This window comes from Lagopus muta, chromosome 1, assembly GCF_023343835.1.
Source record: "Lagopus muta isolate bLagMut1 chromosome 1, bLagMut1 primary, whole genome shotgun sequence".
Classification (NCBI taxonomy): Eukaryota; Metazoa; Chordata; class Aves; order Galliformes; family Phasianidae; genus Lagopus; species Lagopus muta.
Genome location: NC_064433.1, coordinates 47,490,171 through 47,515,216, shown reverse-complemented (window position 1 = coordinate 47,515,216; position 25,046 = coordinate 47,490,171). Strand labels below are relative to the sequence as shown.

Here is a 25,046-nt window from a genome sequence, read left to right as displayed (position 1 = left end):
ACTCCTCAAGGGCCATTAGCAATCGCTAACAGTAGTGCTCCCAGTGCTGCTTCATTTGTCAGATTAATATTTCTTCTTTAGTGAATCGTGTGCTCTTCCAGAGCCCAGCATTACCGAATGTCTTTTCTCATTCTCCTCTATCCCTACCACACAATGAGCTGGGCTGAGAGCTGTGGTATGACTCAAGTCCCACTGATAAGCTCTGCATGAATGTGCCCGCTCTCCATGCAAGCAGCAGAGTGAGTGGTGAATGTAACTGCTCAAGCAAGATATCCCCCATGGCTTTACCTTGCTGCTTACGAATATCACTGGCTTATATAAGGCAGCTGTTTTAGGTCCTCTCAGCTTTTGCAAGATCAGCCAAGCTATCTTCCATGACACTCTGTGCCTCTCAGCATCCTTGATGATAGGCTGGGGGCTGGTTATTTTCCCCACCTCTCTTCTCTCCAACAGACTTCCTTTCAGGATTAGGTTGGGAAGAAGGAGTATTCTCCCTTGAAGAAGCCATTTGGTACTGATGTGAGGGGTTTCTGATTCCTGGCAGGAATCCTGTGGCTGTCACTGGGGTCAGAGATGCTGTACATCAGCCTCTTGCTCATCAGCTTCATCCTCCTGATGGTGGAAATGCTGCACACCGGCAATCCTGTCTGTGGACTGAAGCTCAATGCCTTTGCTGCTGTCTCCTCAGTGCTGTCAGGTAAGTGTGTTACTGTGGAACCTGGCAGCAAGACAGGCACATGTGGGCAGAAATAAAAATACACTGACAGCCTTTCTCATTCACTCACCTCTGTTGATGAGAATCAGAGTGAAAGAAGCAGTAAAAAGCCCCTAAAAAGTGTCTAAAAAGAAACACAGTTAATGGGAATTGCAAGGAGACAGTGGTGTAGAAGCAACCCTGGAGAGGTGGTAGAGCAGCTGCTGGCCTTGCACAGCAATAGGAAAGCCTCCTCTCCCACACAAGGCTGAAGCATGCAGCTCTGGCTCCTGCTATATCTTCCTTGGTGGTTTTTTTTATTTTGTCTTCTTTACCAGGTCTCCTTGGGATGGTGGCACACATGATGTACAGCCAAGTCTTCCAAGCCACAGTTAATCTGGGACCAGAGGACTGGAGGCCGCACACATGGGACTACGGCTGGGCTTTCTAGTATGTGAGCTTTGCAGCCACCCTCACTTCCCTGGGCTGTGGGTCTTCAGACATGCTACACCTTGTCCAAACCCTCCTCCCTTCTTGACCCTTTGTGTTTCCAAAGACATGGTTCTCCTAGTGTTCAATCTCCTGATCCCCTGCTTTAACAAATAGTTGCCAAGTTACTTAAGTGAGTAGGTACCAAGAACTGGTAAAACAATGGAGACACACCTAAACAAGTGCCTTCTCACCTGCTGACTAATCAGACTTGCCTCTATGCTTGTTTGCCCTATTTAGTCTCAGTTCTTCCCTGTGTGCAGAGGCCACTGCCACACCTGTGATGTTGCTCTCAAAAATGCCTTGCTTTTCTGCAGTTTAAATAAAATTGCATGTTGGTTTGACATCTTCACTGAGCAAAGTCCAAAAGGTCTGTAACTGTAGCATCAAGACTAGACATGTGGCTCAGGATTTCTTTCTCCAAAGGCTGCAGAAGCTAACCCCAGCTGACACACAGTAGATGACTTGAAAAACATTTTGGTGAAGTTATTTATTAGTCTGACACCTCTCGTCTTTCTGTAGCTTGTGTTCATGTTCAGCAGCTTCTACCTGCCAAACCAGTGCACCACGGTGCATACAGTTCAATTCTTTACCTGGCTTTTCATGGCATGTGTTGTTCTTGTTTTTCTCCTGCAGCATGGCCTGGACCTCCTTCACCTGTTGCATGGCTTCTGCTGTCACCACTCTCAACACCTACACCAAGACAGTGCTGGAGTTCAAGCGCAACCACATCAAGGGCTATGATATGAGCTTCAAGGATCAGCCTCAGCACCACCAGTACTTCATACAGCAGCAAATAAGCAGCTACTATGAGTCTCGAGACAAGCCTCTCCATTCAGTGTCCGAGGGAGTTGATTTCTACACTGAGCTGCAGAAGAAAGTGCTGCAGCGGGAACCAGAGCTGGACCTGGATGAGGTCTTGGGACAGACAATTGGAGAAGATCAGTGTTAGGGATGAATGCACAGGGGCTGAACAGTGGGGTTTGGGAAGCAAAAAGCTCTGAACCAAACATTAACACTACTGTTAGCAAGTTCTTGGGGAGCTCCTCCTTTCTCTAATGTTCAGGGAGTGAGAATAAGAAAATCAGGCACTGGAACAAGGCAACAGCAGTGCCAAGAGGAGGTAAGGCAGGACCTCTCTGATCACAACCTGAAGGGTGTCTTCAGCTGGGAACGACGAAACTGGGGGGTAAATATCATTGGTGCCATCTGTATCCAAGCACTGTTAGACAGAACTGAGGCAGGTACCCTAATCCCAACAGCACTGCACTAAGGAAAAGACAGACTCAGCCCAACCCAGCTGGCAAATTGCATTGCTGGGCCTCTTTGGGTGGAGTCATATTGCCATTCCAGCAATCTCTTTAGTTCAGTGCTAAGGGCATAGGTGCTCATACTGAGTTGCTGTAGTCCTCCCTGCAAACCCTATTTATTCCTCATTTGTAGGCCCAGTCTCCTGTCCAACCCACAGATTAAAGTGCTGCTGGAGTAGAAATGGGAGGTTGCTTTCAAATATCTCCTCCCCTCTCTCTTGTCTGTAAAGGCTCCTATATGCACCCTCCTTGCTTTGCCCCCTCCAGCTCCCATTCTGAGATACTTTCCGGTCTGACTCTTACTATTGTGCTCCTCCACATCCTTTAAGAATCCTAGGCTGAACTCTTGCTTTTTTGTTTCTCTTCACTTGTCCCTTTTCCCCTTAGTGTAAAAATACCACCAACAGTCCCCAAATCAAGCAAACTCGTCATCCCTCAAAGGTGAAATGGTGGTTCACATGACACACACTGATGCTGTACACAGTATTTATTTGCTCCACTGCAGTTCACAGTTCAAATACATTTTCTCAACAATATACAGACAGACTCTTTATTCACACTGGGGGCGTGTGTGTGCGGGTGGAATGAATTCACATTATGGAGGAGCTAATGTCACTGCACTCAAATATTAGTTCTCTCAGGAAGAACCTCAGGAGAATAACTACTTCAGGTAATAAATGCCTCACCTTTCCCAGCAAGGTGGTGGCTACAGGAGGAAAGGTGCACTCCTGTTTAATCTTCATATATTACTGGTCCTCACACTTTCAGTTCCTATTATACAGCTGTATTAACTAACATAATATTATAAATACTAACGCGTCTGGAGGAAAATCCCAGGCCTAGAGTTGTTGCTAATATATAGAGTCGTGCTAATATATACAAAGCTATTTACACAAAAATACCATTAAACATATACAAACTGTTCTCAGCTCTGATATTAGGAGAGAAGGGTCCAAAGGCCAGCTTTGGGGCTTGCAGCTAATCCTGAAGAGCTACACTGAAAGCTGTCCTGGAAGCTTTATATGGAGATGCAAGGAGGAAGAAGAAAGGGTGATGTAGCAAGACGAGGTGTCAAGAGCCCAGGGGAGCAAACCCATGTGTCCATCCTTGATGTAAGCATCAAAATGCTGCCATCACCTTGCTACTCGGAGGGAAATGCAGCAAAACAGGAACAGTACATGTTAGCAAGAGGACCAAAGAGACATCTGCAATTCTCACCTCAGCCTGGCTCTGCATAATGTCAAAGGTCAGATCTGGGAAAACAAGTAACATGTTGCTGCCCTGCATTGTGAGGAGTTGCTAAGGCAGAAAAGTTGTTGGTTTATATATAGTTACTTTATTGCAGGCAACTTCATATAGATGCTCTGCAACTACAACACACGAGTCTGACAGCACGCTCACAGGCATGATTCAAGGAACTAAATGCCCCAAGAGCAAATAAATGTGCCTTGGGGGCAGCCTATTCCTCCTGGAACTGCTGGGCTGGCAGGCCAACGGTCAAAACCAGAACAGGGTCACATGCACAGAAAAGCTTTCCATCTCTACCTCTTGTCTGAGCCCCTAAACCCTGAAGCAGTTGTGTGAGAATAAGCTTTTCTATAAGCGTATCTATAGTCCAGTGATCTTTACAGTGCCACTAGGGACCTGCTGACAGCCTCTCCCAAAGGGGCTGCAATGCTTTTCAAAGGGGAACTCAGTCCAACGAACTGCAACATGGTGCAACAATGACACTTCAGGTTTATACAGAGCTTAAGGATGGATGAATAAGAGGTAGAAATGAAATGTGAAGCTTTTGCTTCTTGGATCTGGGAAAAGAAACACGTAAGTGCAAATGCTCAAAAATGTTCTTGCAGCCATCTTTCTATCAGGTAATTCAGCAAGAGAGCCAATTTGTTTGTGAGTTTGGCAACAGGATGGTGAAAAGGGCTGAGAGAATAAGAAAGGCTGTAGACAAGACTTGCCCTGAAGAAGCCAGACAGAGGCTACTTTCCAAAAATATGAAGATTAAAGCAGATGGTGTTCTTTACCCACATAATTTGCCCATAGTTATCATAGACCACCATAGGCTTTGAGCTTGTTTGTCTGCCTGGAATACTGTTTGGACATAAAAAGGAGTGTTCTAAATCTGTTCATAAATTAAACATATAAAAAATATACATATACTCTATAAATTGATACATATATATAACTCGTGTGTGTGTGTGTGCATGTGCACGCAAGCTCTAAATTCACATTTCCATGTTACCTGGAAGGAAGCATGCAAGAACAGCATACGGATGGGGAGATGCTGAACAAGGTTCATCTGATACAGGACAGATCTGTCAAGGACAAACCAGCTTCCAGCAATATTCCCCAGATAGCTGAAGAAAGGGGAAGTGCCTTTAGTTCCCACTCCCTCTACACAGCAGTTTTCCTGAAGGTCCCCTGAGCAGCTTCCTCTATTCCCCATGCAGGTCATAGGTCCTGTCAAAATCTCAGGCTAGAGCTGGAAAAGGAAAGGGAAACGAAAAACAAAGCCAGAATCCATTATCATTCAGTCCAGTACAGAAAAGTGTTAATTTACTGATCAGCAACACTAGGCACCAATAGGTAAAGGGTGCACGGGGGACCCCTGTTTGGCCATGTTAGAACAAGTGACCACTGCCCTACCTCTCAGTTCTGTCTGTGAGTCCCTCAGTCCTTTATGATTGTCACCCCTGATTCTTTCTAAGATCCTCCTTCTTGTCAAACTGCTAAAGTATAGCTGGGCCTTACACTGTGTCCAGTCTCCACCTAAAGAGACAGTCTGTCATCTTGCAGTCAATTTGAATCCCACCTCATAGAAAGCACCTAACTGTGTCAGTACGGAAGCAATCATATATCCTGAACAATCTGCACTGATCACAGATTCCTACACAATCTCACCTTGTGAGGAAAGTCAACAAATTTCAGCCGAGCAAGAAATCGCCTCACTTCTCCACGGCTGATTTTGGGAGTGGTGCTGTCCTTTAGCCACACCATTCGACCCTGCGTCATCATGGCCCATTTCAAGCCCAACTTGCTGACTGAGAGAAATCCTGGCTGTTTTTCAGAGGTTGCAGTTGTTGTCACAGTGATGTGAAATGCATCCTTTTGGAGATCATTAATTCCAACTGATTCATCAGAAAAGAGAGAGAAAATATTGGTGAGGAATAATAACTATGCTTCACCCAAAAGAAATCTTACAGTCTTCACTCATTCCAAACAGCCACTGGACAGAGGATGTATTCAATTTGATTTTTCAATAACATGAGCCTTAGTTCATTGGGGAAAACAATTTTAAATAAAAATATTTCCATAGAAATACACTGAAAAGTAGATCAACGATGTCAATTTTTGGTTCCACGGTTGGTTCCTTTTTTTGTGTTTGACATACAAAATGTACATATTTAATTAATGTAGTTCACTTGAATAGAACATTCCTTTCCACTCCTGCTGGCATAAATTATGACCTCTACAGAAGGGTAAATTGTTAAAGTAGGAGCAAATCAGTTTACTCCGGTTAGCATGGAATGATCTGTACAGACCTCAGAAATCCCAGCTTCTAATAAATCTCTCTAAGAACAATATTCTATTTGTTCTTGACTGAGCTGTTTTTTGATACAAATCTGATTAGACATATCACTACCCAGCAGCTTCTCCCTGCTTCCTGACCTACTGGATTCAGTGCTATATGCACTGACCTTTTATCCTGCATCCTGCCATGCTCAACAAGTTGGATGTCGGTTGAACTGCTTTACAAAAAGAAAGGAAATACAACAGGGACTGTGAGATCTTGTAAATGTTAAATCTAGATTCACTTTCCCTTGGAAACATGCAGTGAAACATTTTGGATTCTCCCTTTCAAAAAGAAAGAGGAAAGAGCAGTACATCTGCTATCTCAAAGGGCAGGAGAGGACAGCCATCAAAGGCAGAAGTGTATCTGAGGTGATGTGCTCCACAGAAAGCAAGGGAATGTATCTGGTATTAAACATGCATGAATTCAAACTCAGACTTTTCCATGTTTAAACGTTCAAGAATCTTGGTGGGCCTTTCATTTGTAAAGTAGGGGTTGGATAGGACCTTTCTTCAGGTGGAAGAGCAATCTGATTTCCCATTGCTGGTCTGTGTGAGTGGTGGACCTCAAATACTACCTATTAGTACATGTGGTATACCACAAGTATACCACTTTGTTTTTTACAGCTACATCTTCATTCCTCCATTTCTTTTAGGCTAGGTAGTCTCTCCACCATTTGAACTCACCTGCTGAAGCAATGACTTTGTCTGTTGCATTGGTGAGGTCCAAAAGGACTGTAGGGAAAACAGGATGGAGAAGATAAAGGTGGTGCAGCGCCGGGCGCTCAGATCTGGGACCAGGATGCTGATGCAATGAAAAGTGAACAAAAATGTTACAGATGACTACCAAAAGACAGTCTAGCTTTGCCAAAGGAAAAAAAAAAATGTTTACCGACATTGTGCTACCTTTGCTTGGTACTGAGAATCAAAAACTTAATGGTTCCACAGAGCTGAAAGAGTGCAAAACATTTTTTCTCAAACAAAATTTGCTCCCCAGCCTCTGTTTGGTAAAGTTGAGATTTTGCTCTATGAAAGCTGGCTTGATTGGCCAAGCTACAGTACGGAAGTTTGGAACTCCATGCTGACTTGTATGTCGGTATGCTGAAAAGAATCTCTCAGGGTCTGGGAACAAAGTTGCAGGCAGAAAATCTCAGTGCTGCAGAAAAAACGAATTATTTTCATAACACAGAAAATTTTGGTTTCATGGAAGGGAGCTCTCAGTCTACGAAGTTTTTTGATGGAAAAATCATACATATGCTACTGTGTACAGGCTTGAAGAAGTCCATCCAAGTCGAAGCAAGAGGGAAAGATGTCCCTAGCAGTCTCAAATAGCAGGTTTAGAGTTCAATTACATTAGGAATAAAAGACAGAGGTTACATGTACCTCACAGAAAACTCAAAGTGAAGAAAGGGTAGCTGCTCACCAAACTCTGTAGCACAGGCTGTGCTTCATCAGCCCAGAAGAGAAAAACAGATTTCTTGTCCAAAGTCATGACTGACAGAGCATCAAGTTGCTGTTTCTGCCATGGGAGTTCCTGCTTCCAAACAGGGAGGCCAGATTTGCCATCTACCACCACCACCTCAGGATACAGAAAGAGATGTAGCATTAACGAGTGTTCAGGTGCAGGCGTAAAGAGAGTGCTATTTTCTGTCAGGCCTGTGGCCACATAGAGACCAGTGTCAGCCGCAGAAATAGGAATTGCCGAAAGTAAAGAATCACTGCCCCTTTCAACCCAGGCTCCTTCACTTTTAAGTTGCCAGTGCCCTCTCTGCTGCCTCTTGTTTTACCTTTTTCTTCCCATTTCCGGTCTGTGCTTGCAGCATGAAGTCCAGGGTTTGATCAGCACTGAAGTACCCCAGTATTGGCTGGCTGCAAATTTGAGCAAAAAAACCACTCAGCTTTATGACAGAAAAAGAGGAATTGCTTTCATCCTCTATTCTGCCTCTTACCAAGGCAGTAATTGCCAAAATATTTTATCCACTGAGAGTCATTCTCATTGGCAGAAACCATTTTTTGTTGGATAAGAAAAGTGAAAAATGATCAAAGTGCCCATAGTGCTTACTGGCCATTCTTCAGAGTTGACTGGGGGTAGGGGGAGGTGGTGCAATCCCTGCTGGGCTATGTAGGTATTTGTTTATCACCCTATGGCATGGCTGTATTATTCTTTCCCTAGAATGAGAATCTGTTCAGTTTTGCTACAGTCATAAAAAATTACCCAAACCTTTCAAAATTCATCAAGAGATTTGACCTCCTGCTCAAAGCAGTTTTAAGAAAAGTTCTTTTTTATCCTCTCCCTTCTGGACAACTTAACACTATGACTTGAATATCTGTTATTATAACTGCTTTCTAACCATCTTACTTGCTTTTGGCTTTCTGAATCTAACCTCTGTCCTTCCTAAATTCAGCACAGCTGGGCCTAAGAAGCATACATGATTTCTTTGAATTCACAGTTTCATAGGGCAAGGCTAGATGACCAGAGCATGTCCTTCCTCCTCTTATTTATGATACGCTGTTGTATTTTATCCAGTTAACCAAGCACCAAAGTTTGGCAAGATGTGCCCAGCCATGAGACTTGCTATGGAAATACAAAGACAAGATAAATTCATCACTTCTTGTGACAGTCAGTTCTAATGATTAATCTCATCCTCAGAAACATGGCTGCATTTTCATTTTCTGGAACATGAGCAGCTTCTGCTCCAAAGCACTTTTCTTGCTACAGCAAGATTAAAATCCCTGTTAGCTCCTGTTACTTACATGCACACATGAACTCATCTCTCAAGCTTCATCATCTAAACACAAACTTAAATCTTCCATGCTGAAGCATTTTTCCAGCCCTTTTATCCAGATTTTCCAGCCACCACTTTAAAATGTGCAGACCAGAATGGCTTTTTAAGAGTAATGCCACAGCACAGCAGTGGCTTACTATCTATACTTGTATCAAGGAGGCTACGAAGATGATAAAAAACCTGCAGGGCAACATATATGAAGAGCAGCTGAGGTCCCCTGGTTGATTCAGCACAGAGCAGAGGAGCTGAAGGGAGGCCTGATGGCTGCAGCTCCTCACAGGGAGCGGAGGGGCAGTGCTGAGCTCTGCTGTGTGTGACAGCGACAGGGCCCAGGGAACGGCATGGAGCTGCGTCAGGGGAGGGCAGCTGGGGGTGAGGGACAGGGTCTGCACCGGAGGGTGGTGGGCATGGAACGGGCTGCCCCGTGTAGTGATCATGGCCCCGTGGTACTCAAGAAGCATCTGGATAACAATCTCAGACATATGGTCTGATTTTTGGGTGGTGCTCTGTGGAGCCAGGAGTTGGACTTGATGATCCTTGAGTATCCGTTTCAACTCTGAATGTTCTACAATTCCATTATTTTATTATTAACATAGTACACTTTGGCAATCACAGCTAATAATTTAGAGGCAGTCTCATGACACATTCCTATAACTTAAAAAATCTCCTGTACCAAAAAGAAGCAGTAGGCTATTCTGTTCTGAGGGCATTCACTTAAACTCTCTCCTGATGTGGCACTTCTCATACTTCTGGCAGGCTACAGTCAGTGGCAGATTCCACACATCGAATGCAGGCAGGCATATGTATTTTAGATGCTACCAATCAACTGAAAAATCCCTCGGGCACTTTCTTGTATGAACCAGAAGGCTAGTAATTATTCCTGCCTAACACTAATCCCCACAGCAACCAGCAATTAATCCTCTCTTATCTGAAACATCCATTTACAACGCAATTTTCAAATGCTTACACAATTTCATGGTCTCTGAACTTCACTCTTGTTTTATAACTGGTTGTCCATTATGGTCTTCCAGGGATCTTGTCAAAATCTATCCAGAAATGCAGCACACTTGCAGAAGCCAGGCTGTTATCTGAGAATGCACCCAAAGGCATGGACTTAGTCTGCTTGGCTAGAGCAAGACAGAGGCTGGAGCAGGGTTACTGAGGGAAAGGGGAGCTCTCAGCTGGCTCAGTATACTCTGTCTGATGGTGACCTGGGTTTAAGCTTGTTTGTCTGGTGACACCTCAGAACTTGGACTAGAGGACTTCCAAAGATGCCTTCCAATCCCAACTATTCTGTGATTCAGTGAACAGAACGACAAAAGCATCTTTCAACACTTCTTGATTTGAATCCCTACAAATTTTCCAATTAGTTTTTTCATTTAGAAGTTTTTTGCATATTATTGATTTTATAGCATCTGTGAACTGACTCTCTTTAGTCAGCATACACTTACCCTTCAAACTTGACCCATATCCAGAAGCCTGAAGACTCTGGAACAAAAACTCTTTTAGCTCACTACCTTTCCCAAACTGAGATCAACTTGCCACAACCCATTCCTAAAGCCACTGCTTATGTCACCCACCAGCCTTCAAGACTGGGCATAGCGTAAGGGTATCAAGTCTAGATGACCTTTGTTTCTTAATGAAGATTCTACGCCTTCCTCCTATGGAAGCTGTTGGCAGGTAACACTGAGCTGAAAGCTTCTTTCTTTCCTCTAGATAGCAGAGCTAGCAATCTGTTTCCCACATAATTTCCTTCAACTGTGCCCAGCTGCCCTTTGCAAACATTTAGCACTCAGAAAACTGAAATTGCCAGTTATTATCAAACCATTAGGTCTAGCAAATTGCTTAACTTTTATGTGTGAAGTCAGAGGATGAGAAATATTATTTTAAGGTTTACATTTAGTATAGATGGCAGACTGCCATCAGAGTGCTGATTTTCAACTTTCAAGGAAGATTAAGATCCACTCGGCATATTCAGACACCTCTAACACTTAGCACCACTAATGCACCTGCTCCTCTCCACTGAGCTGGCAACTGGCAGCTGTGGACAGCAGATGGGCTGAATCACACACCAGAAGTCCCCTAAGCTCCAGTGCCACAGTAGTCAAGACATTTATGTTGGATATCTGTATCAAGCCCTTTGTTTATTAGAATAAAGAAGGGGACAGACTTTTAGCAGGGTCTGTTGCAATGGGACATGAGGAAACGGTTTCAAACTGAAAGAGGGGAGATTTAGACTGGATATGAACAAAAAAAAGGGTTCTTTTTTACAATAAGGATAGTGAAGCACTGGCACAGGTTGCCCAGAGAAGTGGTGGATGCTCCATCCCTGGAGACATCCAAGGTCAGGCTGGAGGGGCTCTGAGTATCTTGATCTATCTGTAGGTGTCCCTGTTCACTGCAGGGAAGTTGGATTAATGACTTTTAAAGGTCTCTTCCAACTCAAACAATTCCATGATTCTACAATTTGTCATCACTCACACATTTTAAAGGTTTAAAGGTTTTGAGCCCTCTGCTCTTTGTTCCACTCGCCCTCCTTGTTTGTGCATCAATGTACACATATGCCTCCAGCTCATAGGTTTCTTTGCAAACATGGAGAATTCTTGATTGCTTTCTAAGGAACACATGCACTTAAAGGTGAAAAGTAGGAAATAGAAATAAAAAAGAAAGGAAAATGTTCCCAGTAGATAACCTGCTGATGTTCTGAATTTCCAATGTCCAGCGGGGCTCCAGGTCCTGTCCCTGCAGTAGAATCAAGCCATCTTTGGTGGTGATGAGCAGGTTGCTGCAGTTTGTGTCAGGTGCCTTTATCGTCTGCAGGAAGTCAACACCTCCACTGGGAGAAATGGAAAGCAGAGAGAAGATTCCTGGGCTTGTATTTAAGCATCTCAGCATTACCTGCCTGTCCACCCAACAACCTAAGATTTGAACTATTCTTGGACAGGTTCATCTTTTCTTCAGTGACTGAGGTTAATTTCACATTGTTATTTCTTAGTTAACTGACCTAAATTCAGATCTGTGCTCTTCTGAACGTCTTGAATTACTATAAAAAGCATGGGATGCAGGGTTTCATATTTGTTCCCTTTTATTCCTATCAAGACTGATTCTGACCACAGTTTGGCAGTACTGGTTACAATACTCCATAGTATTGTCAACAACCAGAAATGGAAAGGAAAGAACTGTGTCTAGGAGTGCAAGAAGGTATACATTTTTCCTTCCTCTTCCAGCAGAACCAAGATTATAAGTTTGTCTCCTACCTGTAAATGTCAATGAGCTCTGACAGGTTTACAGATCTGCGCTTTTCCCACTCTGGCTCCTCCTGATGCAACATCATAGGAAAGCTGTCCCGGTTTCTGGCTTGGGTAAAGATATCCCTCAGGGCAACTGCTTGAACATTACCTGCCAGAAAGAGTAAAGATGAAGAGTCTTGACTGCAAAGGTTAATTTCATAGTAACACAGAGGGTCCTTTGGACTTCTGTTGTTATGGCAAAATGCAAAGGAAAGCCAGAGTTGCACCTTCCTTGGCATGATGCACCACTGGCAGACTTGGCTTTGAGAAACTTAAAGGTACTCCAGGCTAGCAGACATTGATACTCTTCCACTGCATAGCAGTAAGACTCCTTCCCATGCCCTCTGCTCCCAGATTTTACAGTGCAAGACATAGTAGAGACATCCTAGGAATACTCTAAGCCAATTTAGGTAAAAATAATGTTCTTTTTCAGAAAGGTGAAGTACTTGTGAGTCAAGGTGCATCTTACCAAAACCAAACAGGATGTAGATGGCTCCCCGGCTGGTGATATGAACTTGAGGGCCAATTACTTTCCCTTCTCCAATGACGTTGTACTTCACAGGCCCACCCAAAGCAACCCCAGTCTTTCCTGACACCAAGACGAAAAACACATCAGGCTGCAAAGACAGAGATGTAGAGATTTCTGGCAGTGCTTTCACACATTTGTGCTCTCAGAATCTTGCCTGGTACCCACAGCATGAAGCTCTGTTGCTCTTTCTCCCCACAGCAAGGTCTAGCTAGTGGTCTCTCTGCTCAGCTTGGCTTCCTGGGATTCTTACATTCATGCTTTTCTCTTGTCTGCAAAAGCATCAAAGATGGAAGGGACTTCAAAAAACTGAACTCCTCTAAGAATAGTAATGCTAGAATTCTGGGGAGAGATGAGCATGGAGGAAATCTGCACTTGATCACACAACTACTTATTACCTAAGGTCAGCTGAGTGCTCATTTTTCCAGTGATTTATCTCAACATGGTTTTCTATACAGCTGCTAAACAGTCACTTCTAATCAGGCATTCACTGAGCAGAAACAATTCTCAAGTCTCAGCCAGGGATAAATAATAAACCTTTTGTTCATTCCCAGCTGATAAGAAATGCAGGTAGTGCCATTATTGCTTGATCTCACTGTTCTGACCCACTGAAAGAAACAAGGTGCTTTTCAAGCAAACCTAAAGGAACAAAAATTAGGGGCTCCTGCATCTCCTGTTACAACCTTTCTACATCGAGGTCCTCAATCTTCCTCTAGATAGTCAAGGTCCTTTCTAATCTTGAGCACAGACATGCTGTACCTGTGTTTCTTTGAGGGCCAGAACAACAATATCCCTAATCCCATCTCCATCTACATCTGGAAGAGTTGCAGCTGGAGCAGCCAAGATCCCATCTGAAAGGTGAATGGAGTTCAGTGTCCAGATGGTCTTGCCTATGGAAAGAACAGGATGAAAGAGACCTTGGGGAACCAGAGGACATTCCCAGACAGTTCTACAAAACCTTCTTGAAGGAGGGAGCAAAAGAGCTTATTTTCCTTATTCCCTGAGAAAACAAAAAACAAGCATACAGGTCAAGCTTCAGTGGGAAGCAAAGCACATTTCTTTAGACTGGCTTTGAGTTGTGTCTTTGTTCTGCTGTGCTTCCTCCTCTGCATCTCTCTAAACAGACCCGAGCTCAAAAATCTTTCTGAAATAGCAGGGTATATTTGAGGTTCATTTTTGGAAGGAGAACCTAAATAGGAATGCTGCTCTGCAGGACAGCAGTTGCTTTCCACAGTCAGCAGTACAGACTGTAGGTGGATGCCAGGAAAGAGAACAGATGGCCAGTTCTAATATTCAAAGTGCAAATCTGTGTCTCCATTAAATTCCCAGCAGTAAATAGCCACTCCAGTATAGCATGCTCACTCCTCCTCAGGGTAAATGCATGTTAGCAGACATGATGTCAAACTGTTCAGCAGTCCAGTGTGGACCCAGCTGGAAACTCAATAAAACCTGTTTTACAGATTAGCTGATAAACACTCAAAAAAAATCCCAACAAAAAGAAATGTGATGCTTTTATTTCTCCATAGTTCTTTTGCCAGCACAGTGATTAAAAATGCAGCATTCATTCATATCTAATCGATTCCTCTATGGGCCTAATTTCTTTGGAAAGCTTATCTAGCTGTAGCATACATCTTTACGTAACTTCTCTGAGATTGGTGTTCAGCTTCTCAGTGCCATTAGCTAGGTGCAGAGCTGTAGTAACAGCTACATGTTGATGAAAATGGATCTTGTATATCTTTTGTGCCATGGAGATGCTATAGGACAAGATAAACATTTTGAATAGTTCTGAAATGGTAGGACAGAGATACTCCCAGAGAGCATCAAAAGTTTGAATGCTCTTTTACCTTTTATAACTTGAAAAACGTTAGTGTTCTGACCCTTCCCTGTGTGTCACTAATAACAGCCACTACAAAGATCCAGCACTGAATCATTCATACTTATTAGCCCTTCAAAAAAAAATGAAAATGCAGCAGCAGCATCTTTCTAACAAGCTAGTACTTGACTCTACCTGTGGAGGCACTAAGAAGGCTGAGGAATTTAGCTGTTCCTGTCACAAGGCAAACGGGCTCTGCTGGTGACCCCAGTGACAGCCCTTTGCACTGCACACTCCGAGTCTCTTCTGGAAGCTGGATGGACCATAAGGTGCTGCCATTCATACCAGAAAGGGCCACCACAGTCACAGAGGGCGTAGAGACACCTGGAAGAGACAGGAGGAAGAGAGTAAAATTCCTTGCCATCAAAGGCTATGTCCACACTGTCTTTGGTACTTCCTTAGCAGACTCAACAAATTGGTGTAACTCAGGGTCTTTTTCTAATTCACCAGTTAGCACAAAATAATAGTGAGAAAAGGTGCCCCATGCTGTTTCAACAGACTTTTGGCTCTGATTTCAAACACCAGCAACTTTTAGCTCAGCCTGCCCTTATGTAGAATTGTAATCTCTACCTCTCATATCATAAAGTTAGAATATGAACTTCCACACATTTCAAGATAACAACAGTTCCTGTTGGTTCCTGTTTAATGGCAACACTCTGCATGACTTGACTACATGGAGGTTTTGAGCCCACTCTCTAAATCAAACTTAATCACCTGTCAAACTGGAAATCAGATGGCTTATGCTAAAGAGTTGTCTTAACATAAATTCCTTTGTTGGGTTGGCAGTGATCAAGAACTCCTAATTCTTCAGTGCAGCTCACAGCTGTAGTGTGTACAATCTGGATAAACAGCTAACAGTGCCACAGCTTAGTCCACCAGGTTCCTACCCTAAGAGTATCTCTATCAAACACCATGTGAAGACTTTGAGCACAAGCTTTAGGAGGGTTGATCTCCAGCTACCTGGGTATAGGACTGAGATGTCCTTACACCTGCTTTCCTGTCTGCTTTATGTCTCCTAGCACAGCTTCAGCCCAGGATGCAGCTAGGTATGCCTAGTTCCATTTGGAGCATGCTAAAAACTGCACATCTGTGATGAAAGAGAAATAAGTACAATGGCAAAACACAGAATACAAAGACAACCTCTACAAACTGAATACAGCTTTCACATCAACAGTCTCTCTCTCATGTACTTCTTATAAAACTTAAGTCTGCACAATTTTCTCTCTGTTGATAGGTTTATTTCTATAGGACTTTTACCTCCTTGCTTTTACAATGGTAGAACAACTGAGACTTTTAGTGAAGGGCTTTGAGAAGTAGCTTTTGAGAAGTGAAAAAAATAACCAACACCTTATTTCTACCTGCTATTTGTAGTGAAGTGTTTTCTGACCACTTTATGTCTGCCTGCAGATCAGGGACAGAGAGATGGACAAATACAGGAGAGAGAGATGGACTGATCCCAAGGTGTGGTATGGGGAAAGAGGTGACTGCAAACTAGTATTGAAGCATGAACAGCATAATAAAGTACAGACACAGAACAACAGCCACTACAGCGAAAAAAAAAAAGAAAAAAACAACCAAACAAACAACAACAAAAAAAACCAAAAGTGGATTTACAGTGGCAGCAACTTTTTCCAACCATTGTATGAATATCCAAAGGTCTGTATTGACAAGTACAGGAAAGAGAGTAGAAGACTCACTTACCCATGACACTGGCATTCATCAGGGCTGTGAAAACGATGAGGATGTCAGGGAGCCCATCACCATTCACATCACAAAGCTCCAGTGGGGATAACACACCACCTACAACAGTCACAGAGAACCACGCTGTTGACAAAGTAGCCACGCAGCCAGCTCTCTGCACTGCGAGTAGAAGGCTGACAAAAAAAAACCTTGTGGAGTCTGCTAAGGAATTAATTAATCAATGCCAGGCAGCTCCCATCATGGCTAGATCTTTTATCACATGGAAAGGCAGAAATGTAGCATCTGGGTCAGAGAAAAGAAAGGGAAAAATAGAAGAGCTAAAAGGAAAGAAAAGATGTCTGCTTCCCACTTCACTTTCAGAGGTGATGTGGGAATCACATATCTTATGAAAGGCTTAGATTTGGAAGCTGGGGCAGAAAGCAAGGAGGGAGAGACATATCTAGACCTGGCAGAAATTATTTCACAATACTGCAGAGGTCAGAACGGGAGATACTTTAGAAATGTTACCAGTGGCCTGTACAGGATGACAAAAGATTCCAAATGTTGATTTACAGATTCAAGCAGGGCAAGACAACAGAAACGAGGTTAGTTGAGCCAGTCAGGAGACATAAAGACCTCTATCCCTCTCTTCCCAAACTCCCACACACTTCAGCATGGAGGAGCTGGTGAAATCCAGGGTCTAGAGAGGGAGGCACTGTGTTTTAAAGTGGGCATTTCCATCTGAAACAGAGCACGCCTTATGGACAAAAAGGCAGGATGGGAGAAGAGTCAAAATGCTTTTTGGTGTTGACAGAAACAAGATTTTGTGATTTACTGCTGTCAGATTTCACAGGCCTCAGCTTGAAGAGTGAGCAGGACAGAGCCTCCTGTCTTTTACCTCGGAGCATCTGCAGTGGTGAGGAAGGGTCTCTGTCCTGAGCTGGCTCTCCCAGATAGGTCTCTCCCGCAGATGCCCAGCCTGGGAGCTGCCACCTCCCCCACGCCAGATGCTGTTCCTGGGGCTTTCTCACCTGCTCCCTGACCTAGGTTGTGGTTCCAGGTGTTATGCAAGTCCCTAGGGGGACAGGGAATGAGAAACGCACACACCAACACAAGAATCATCGAGATCACCACGGTGAGCAAAAAGACTGCTGTGCGCAGGTATGGCATGAGGGATGGAGCAGCCTTCTGTTCCAAGCCCCCAGCTGCCTCTGCAGGATAACCCTCGGGTGCACATTCTGACGCGTGCTGCTTCGTCATCCCAACTTCCACATCAGAGTCGGGATCCTGCACTTCCTCAGGGGGGCTCTTCCCATTCTTGACACCCCCATTTTTCTGTATGTTGAGTACGAGGTCATCTTCACTTTCATCACTATCGGCCTGAGTGAGAGGATCGTACTCTCCAAGATCTGGGCTTTTCTTTCCTGTGGAAAGAGATGGAGAAAGACAACAAAGCATTCACTCCTTGCTTTTTCAGGACCTAAGTGGAGAAAAGGCTGCAGTGAGCCACAAGTTCCAAGTGACAGCTGTGAGAAAAGACTCTATCGGGTTTATTTTATTATTATTATTGTATGTATATATGATATATTGTATTGTATATATTATATGTATATGTATGTATATTTTCCTGATCTGTAGTGAGCCACACCGACACAAGGCATGCTTAGCCCTCTTGAGCGCCTAAGGTGCAGCACTCCTCTGACTTGAGGCTGGACTCCTTTAGCATTTGCCAAACTCTAATCCCAACACAGTCCCTCTTCTCTTGTAGGCTGGGTCCTTCAAGGGGGCCTTCTGAAACTCACTTTTCCCCTGCTTCCCCTGCCTGGACCTCTTGGATGCTGTATTTGCTATCCTGCTTCATGAGGGATGGAAGGAAGGGTCACACAGGGATAGAGCAGCAGGCAAGTTATCAATGGATATCAACTCCTTGATGAGGGCAAAGTGAGTGATTTCACTCTTCTGGACCAGAATATATTCTGGTGTCTGAAGAGATGAGAGATGCTCTCACAACTTTCTCTGTGTGGTTCAGCACTGTAATAAGGAGCACTCATGGAGTATGAAACCAGTGCTCCCCTTCTGTTCCTCTTCCCACCCACCACAGCTGACAGCTTGTACCTGGCCTTGCTGAGAAATAACATAGCACTGATTTCTGATACAGGCGGTGGTATGAAAAAGTACCTTAGCTCTAGGTGTCTTCCCAGTTCCCACCCCTGTGACATGGATGCGTGACACACAGATGATTCTCCCTCTAGCCCAAGCCAGCCACATGGAGCATGACGAGGGATGGTGCACAGCCTGGTCTTATATCATGGCATAAGGCCAGGGCCATCTGTTTGCAGGAGTAGGAGAGATCAGGCAGTCTCACTGCCCTGAGCTACGAGGGGAGGAGCACGTCTCAGCGAGCTGCTTCAAGCCACCAGCCTGGGCATGGAGCCATGGCCACTGCTCTGATGTTTATAAGGTTTCAGTCTATTTCTCTCTCTCCTATTCCAAGTTGGGATTTTATTGTCCCAGATATCTGTCTCATTTCCCTTTGCCTAAAGCTGACCTGAGAGAGGAGCTAACTTGCACCTGAAGACGCTTGAAGTTATACATGCAAGGCATAAATAACTAGCAAAGATACACAAGTAGTAACCATTGTTAGATACTAAGATGCTGAGAAAGTTTTACTGAACAGAAATTAAAGGGCTCTCTTGGTTGTTCTTACTGCCTAAGATAATATGTCTTACTTGGAGTAAGATTATACCTCAAGGACTGTGTTTGTTTTAGTATTTTGTGTTTGTTACTCTCAGTGCAAGAAAGACATGGAAGCCTTGGAATGTGTCCAGAGAAGGGCAACAAAGCTGTGAAGGATCTGGAGCACAAATCTTATAGGGATTGGATGACAGAACTGGGATTGTTCAGCCTGGAGAAGAGGGGGCACAGGGGAGACTTTACCACTCTCTACACAACCTGAAAGGAGGTTATGGTGAAGTGAGGCTCAGCCTCTTCTCCCAAGTAACAGTGATGGGACAAGAGGTGATGGCCTTAAGTTGCACCAGAGGATGTACAGGTTAGATATTAGGAAAAAATGCTCCTCCAAAAGAGTGCTGCTGCCCTGGCACAGGCTGCCCAGGGAGGTGGCGGAGTCACCATCCCTAGAGGTGTTCCAGAACCGTGTGGATGTGGCACTGAGGACATGATCATTGGGCAGGGTGGGGATGGGCTGATGGACAGACTAGATGATCTTTGGGGTCTTTTCCAACCTTAATGATTCTGTTTTTTTTCTGTAAAAGGCAAACTCACAGTTCCACATGTACTGTAACACCTAGTTAGTGCAACACGCCAGTATCTATTTTGCAACATGTGGATCTCATTTCTTTCTTGTTTGTTGCCCCACAAAAGGACCTTCACTTCTCCTTCCTGTACTACTTACAATGATGGTCAGTGTTTACTTTAGCATCAAAGAAAAACTGGCAGTGTGAGCAAAGGTCAAATGGAGCAGCCAAAGCAACTTGGCCACAGTGAACAGAAGGAAATAAAGGTACCCAACCAGATCCCAAAGAGTCTAAATTGGACTCCTTCTTTCTGAACTATATGCTTCCACACAGGACTCGTGTTGAAACAATCCAGTGCACATACTCCAGAAAGTTGCTCCTTGTGGAGGTAGAGCACCCAGATAAAGATACTGCATTCCTAAGGCACAGTATATTTCTGTGAGACACTGTATCACATAGTCCTGCCCTAAAACAACGTACATTCAAAGGGTGTGCATTTCAGAGCTCCTGACCTTGGTTCTTGGACCTCTGCTCCATCCTGGAAGCAGCACAGACCCCTGACCTCAGCAACACACAGCTGTCCGCTCAGAGATTGCAGTGAGAGCACAGTGTAAATTTCCCAGATATAGCTAAAAGATAATTGAGCAAAACCAAGACATTCCAGAAGTCTCACTGGCAGGGTATTTACAGCATCTCACTACTGACCCAGGTGTGCCAGTTCAAGACTGCCCAGAGTGGTATGAAAAGTAAATGCTGCTGATCCAAGAGTAAATGATATTTCAAAAAACCGGCCTGAGAAATCAAAGATGGATAGTTCTGACATTAGCCATACTGCTCTGAGTTTTGGAAACAGATGTGCTCTGAATACAGTAGCCAAACAGCATGCTTACACTTTAGACAGACTGTGATTTGTTTTGTTATTATAATTCCAAACAGTCAACCCATACTACTGAACTCTGCTGTTCATCTCTAGGGCAACTAGAAGTATTGACTTTTAGGAATGAGCTTTATTTTGTACAGTTTTGCTCTGGATATCTAGGGAGCAGAAAGAACCTTGAAACTACAGCTTATCCACTTCTTGAGCTGGCTGTAACCGAGATGCTGCGAATGTCAACAACCATGTCAACCACCACTGACATTCTGTAGTAGGAACATCTTCTCCACTAAGAGCCAGGTAAGAATTCCAATCCATTTGTTAGAGGCTAGAAAGCAGCTGTGACACAAGTAAAGGTTCAGTGGTACTCACACAAGGTACAGTAAGGTAAGGCATCAAATTCCCAGCTGATTTTTATGAAGTATCTTAAGTGCAGACACTGCTCTTAAAACCAAATCCTGTAGTGCTCACTCAGCCCGTGGGAAAGACAATTGCATATCAAACTTCAGAGGAATCAAATGCTTACTTCCCACTGCCAAAAAATACCCTAACAAATGATCTGCAGGTGCTTTGGAAACACATCTGGAGACCTGGTGTAGGCAGACTCAACTCAGCCCCCCGAGGCTGCTCTGAGGTGCAGTGGGGGAGTCACACATGATTCACCTGGCTGGAGGGAGAGCAGAAGGAATGTGACTCTTCACCCGAGTTTTAGATCACACTTGCTGTGAGACACAAACGCAGTAAAGGCTGTGTGAAAACAGCAACCTCAGACCATTCAGAGAATTAAGATTTACTGAAAAATGCTCCTAAAGTCAAATGCTTTCCTTTGTGGTCAACTCCAAGGCTCAGGCAGCGGGAAGGCAGTTTGTCCAACAAGAGATAGCTAAAAGCTGCCTCTGTGCTAAATGATCAGCCATCAGAAAATCTAGCATTCCCATGCAGTCTTCAAATCTCCAGCATGGAAGTTAAAATGCTAAGACCCGAGTGGGACTCAATCAGAATCTCAACCTATCTCCTAAAATAACAATCTCCGCATAACCTTCATGATCCCGTGCTAAAGAAAACAGACCCTGGGCCATTCTATGGCCTTCAGCATGTAGCAGACTTACATAACTCACATCCTGTTATCTGCTTTTTGCATAAGGTCTCTAAGTGCAGACAAACTTTGCACTGTACTGGCACAACATCACAGCATTCACATTAACGGTCAGTTTCTCTACTGCTCTGCGTTTTCTTCTGCAGCTGTTGCAAACAAGCAGCTTCTCTTCTGACCTGACACAACTTGTTCTATTCCCCTTTTTCCACAACACTAAGGATAAAACAGAAGTTCCCAGTCAGTGGCCTGTGGTTACCAACAATCAGAGGAACTGTTGCTTGTGGCCAGTGGATAAGTTACCAGTCATGACACTGGGTTATTATTATTATTTGCAATCATTGAGAATAAATAAATAAATAAATAAAATAAAAAGGAAGATTTGCAATGATCAAAGAGAGAGAAAATGCCCCAGTGTTAACTTTCAAGGGAAGTAGGCCTCCAAAATGCACTCTGACTTTGAAAATACTCTGTGTGTTTGCTGGATAATACTTTCTGCACTGGCAGTTCTTGGGACTCCTGCAGAAGTAGACTGGGATCTCCCAGAGAAGAAAAGTTCAATTGTGCTACAACTTGGAAAGGAAGCACCTGTGAGGTGAAATGTGTTGGAATAAAGTCCTGCTTATAATGAAATATTCATTACTAGTGCCTTGAAAGATATTAAATTGCCATCTTTCTTTCTTTTTGACTTTCTGGAAATGCGTCTATTTGCACTCACTCTGGAATGAAAAGAGCAAATCTTGGACTTTACATAAGTGCAATTTCAGTGCATTATTTCAGTGATGACATACTGATTCCAGATTCCTTTGTACTCGCTCCAGGCTTCTGTTTATTCTTCTGTGTTTCAGTGGTTGGCAGGCACCCATCATTGGGTACTGCAGACATATCTCTAAGTCTGTGAGGAGACAAGTTGCCACATATTGATGTAATTAATTTAATGAGATGCTGCAGGAAAAACAGGCATAGCAATAGGCTTTCTGCTTTCTCACTGCCATTGAAAGCTGCATTTTTCAGTTCACCTTGCAAACTGGGTGTGATACATGCAATTTCACCCACAGACTTACACAAGAACTGTTCTCAACTGCAGCCACAAGTTTCTCAAACCAGTCTTCTCAATGGTACATCTCAAACAGCTCACACTACTGATAAAGATGTCAAGAGAGATTTTGTCCATGTTGTTTTGTGGTTCCCCTATGGTCACACATCACACACACATCCACTCGTTTACATTTTCCTACAGAAACTTCGTGCACAGTGTAGTCCTTCCCACTGAGATCATGGAAGCATTAGAATCATTAAAGTTGGAAAATACACCCAAGATCACCAAGACCAACCATCAGCCCATCCCCACCATGACCACTATGTCCCTCAGTGGTCCCACATCCACACAGCTCTTGAACAACTCCAGGGATGGTAGTTTCACCACTTCTGTGAGTACCCTACGCCACTGTTGCACCACACCTTCAGAGAAGAATTTTTTGCTAATATCCAACCTAAACCTCCCGAGGTACAACTTAAGGCCATCATCTCTTGTCCTGTTACCTGGCAGAGTGAGTGAGCCCCCCCTCACTACAACCTCCTTTCAGGTTGTGTACGGAGTGATGAGGCTTCCCCTGTGCCCTCTCTTCTTCAGACTGAACAACCCCAGTTCCTTCAGCTGCTCCTCATCAGACTTGTGCTCCAGACCCATCACAGCTTTGTTGCCCTTCTCTGGATGCACTCCAGGGCCTCTATGTCTTTCTTGTAGCGAGGGGCCCAAAATTGAACACATCACTCGAGGTGTGACCTCACGATCAGCTCCCTGCTCCTGCTGGCTGCACTGTTCCTGATCTAATCCAGGATGCTGGTGGCCTTCTTGGCCACCTGGGCACACAGCTGTTTCACATTGAGCAGGCTGCCAGCTAACACCCCCAGATCCTTAGAGATGAGCAGTGCCTCAGTGCCCTGGCTGTCCCAGAGGCAGGAGGTGCTCAGGAAGCACCGGCTGAATGGCGCCAGGTGCGCTGGCACTGTCCCCAGCCCCGTGCCACTCCATCCAACGGCAACCAGCAAACTCAAATTCTGGTTTCGCAACGTTGTTGGTTTTTTTTTTTTTTTTTTTCCCAGAGCCTGTTAATACCCCAGCTAAAAGAATGGTTGGACTGCTGCTCGCTGCCTTATCTTGGAAAGATCTAGTTCCTGACACAGCAGTCCCTTATTGTTGAATATCCTTTCATCTCGCATAAGATCTCTGGCTGGAAACCACGAAGACGTGCTAAGCGGCCTTTAAACACATACCCAGATGATTACACTGACACGTACGTGCCAGAGTGCTTTTGGTGGGTGCGATAACGTCCAGCACCCACCCCAACCCTTCCCTTCTCATGCGCTGCCCGTCCCCACGTCCCGCGGCCGCATCCCCATAGCAACGCACCCAATGCCCGGCAACGGAACCCTCGCGGGCCGCGACACCGTTAGAGCCAGGCCCCATCACGGAGCGGCCGTCTCAACTCGCTACGGCCCGGCGCTACGCTCCCTTCCCACTGCGGGAGCAAAACCCCTTACCCGGCAGCTTCAGCGCCCGGGACAGCACCGTAGCCATGCTGGAGTGGAGCGGAGCGCATGCGCGCCAATCCTCCCTCTCCGCGCTTCGCCCGCGGCATGCTGGGAAATTGAGTTCGCCAGGCGCCAGCGGCGAGCCTGCGCAGTCGAGCGGGCCTCGTCTGCAGCGCTCAGGCCACCGCTCCCACCGAAACCGGAGCTCCTCACGGGGCTCAGCCCCCATTCCTTCCCCACATGTTCTTTTACAAAGGCAGGAGTGATGGGAGGCCTGGTTCAGCCTGAGAGCTGTGATCAAGCACTGCCCAGATTTGCACATCTTGTACAGCATGCCCAGCACAGACAGATACAGCAGTGTGCTTGTTGGTCTATGATTCACACAGAAAGATACACTGCTTTACTTATTTTTGGTATAAATATGTGCCTTCATTTATGGGAAGTTATTGGTTGCAAGAAATCTTGATTTGGTTTTATTCTGTGGTTTATAATTACAGTACAAAAGCGTACCAGGGTGTTTTCCAACGCTCTCTTCCATCTTCACCACAATCTCCCTTTCCCGCAATGGGGAAGTTGAGCAAGGAGAGTTTTGTGGTTTCCCCAAAGCCATAGAGCCCCAGCTTCCTGATTCCCAGCCCCATGCATGTCTGACACCAGAGACGAGAGTCTGACCAGCTAGGACCGCATCTGCTGCTGCTGTTCTCTTTCCATTCCCTCAAATGACATGCTTGCCCTTTCCCTCTGTGACTCTTTACACGTCCATAGAAAGTAGGGAGCAGAAGAGAGACACCAAGTGGCCCAACTGTTGAAGGGAATTGGTTGATTTTTTTTCAGATAGGAACTGGAAAGAGAGAAACAGCTCCCAGTCCAAAATCTTTTAGTACCACTGGGACTGTTTCCACTGATGTCATCAAGCCTCAGATCAGGACTTTCCTCAGAAGCTGCACATCAGAGTTATTCTTTTTCCTTTCTTTCTAGGTCATTCTGAGTACAAAGTCCTGTTCCGTATTGCCATTTCTCCTCCTCCACTTTTTGATTTAGGAGCAGTGGTGATCCCGTAACTATG

At 44.6% G+C, this 25,046-nt stretch overlaps 2 protein-coding genes across 21 annotated transcripts in view; one reads left to right on the top strand and one right to left on the bottom strand.

Annotated features, from left to right (window-relative positions):
- GSG1 (germ cell associated 1) overlaps positions 1-2,838 on the top strand; it is a 90,407-nt gene extending 87,569 nt beyond the window's left edge. For all 20 annotated transcript variants that reach the window (XM_048949895.1, XM_048949914.1, XM_048949924.1 and 17 more), the window contains 3 exons: positions 545-697; positions 1,033-1,144; positions 1,820-2,838. In XM_048949895.1, the coding sequence (XP_048805852.1) occupies positions 545-697; positions 1,033-1,144; positions 1,820-2,135 (581 nt within the window). In that variant the 3' untranslated portion in view covers positions 2,136-2,838. The remainder of the gene's footprint in view (positions 1-544; positions 698-1,032; positions 1,145-1,819) is intronic.
- A 124-nt stretch (positions 2,839-2,962) lies between these two features.
- On the bottom strand, positions 2,963-24,077 carry FAM234B (family with sequence similarity 234 member B). The gene is made up of 13 exons (XM_048949875.1): positions 23,990-24,077; positions 17,253-17,645; positions 16,243-16,341; positions 14,677-14,865; positions 13,428-13,558; positions 12,612-12,759; positions 12,110-12,251; positions 11,545-11,688; positions 7,854-7,935; positions 7,490-7,645; positions 6,754-6,871; positions 5,398-5,624; positions 2,963-4,978 (listed from the first exon to the last, which is right to left on the bottom strand). Exons 1-13 carry the CDS (start codon positions 24,024-24,026, stop codon positions 4,973-4,975), a joined length of 1,872 nt encoding a protein of 623 aa, XP_048805832.1. The 5' UTR covers positions 24,027-24,077; the 3' UTR covers positions 2,963-4,972.
- Between the last annotated feature and the right edge of the window lie 969 nt (positions 24,078-25,046).

Bases quoted from the DNA above. Each gene is read 5' to 3' on its own strand.
- FAM234B (XM_048949875.1), bottom strand. From the start codon at position 24,026: ATGGCTACGGTGCTGTCCCGGGCGCTGAAGCTGCCGG. The intron at 12,760-13,427 runs GTACAGCATGTC...CTGTCTTTGCAG, and splicing joins TGGCCCTCAAAGAAACACAG to CCTGATGTGTTTTTCGTCTT. The intron at 6,872-7,489 runs GTGAGCAGCTAC...TCATTGCATCAG, and splicing joins AGCCTGTGCTACAGAGTTTG to CATCCTGGTCCCAGATCTGA.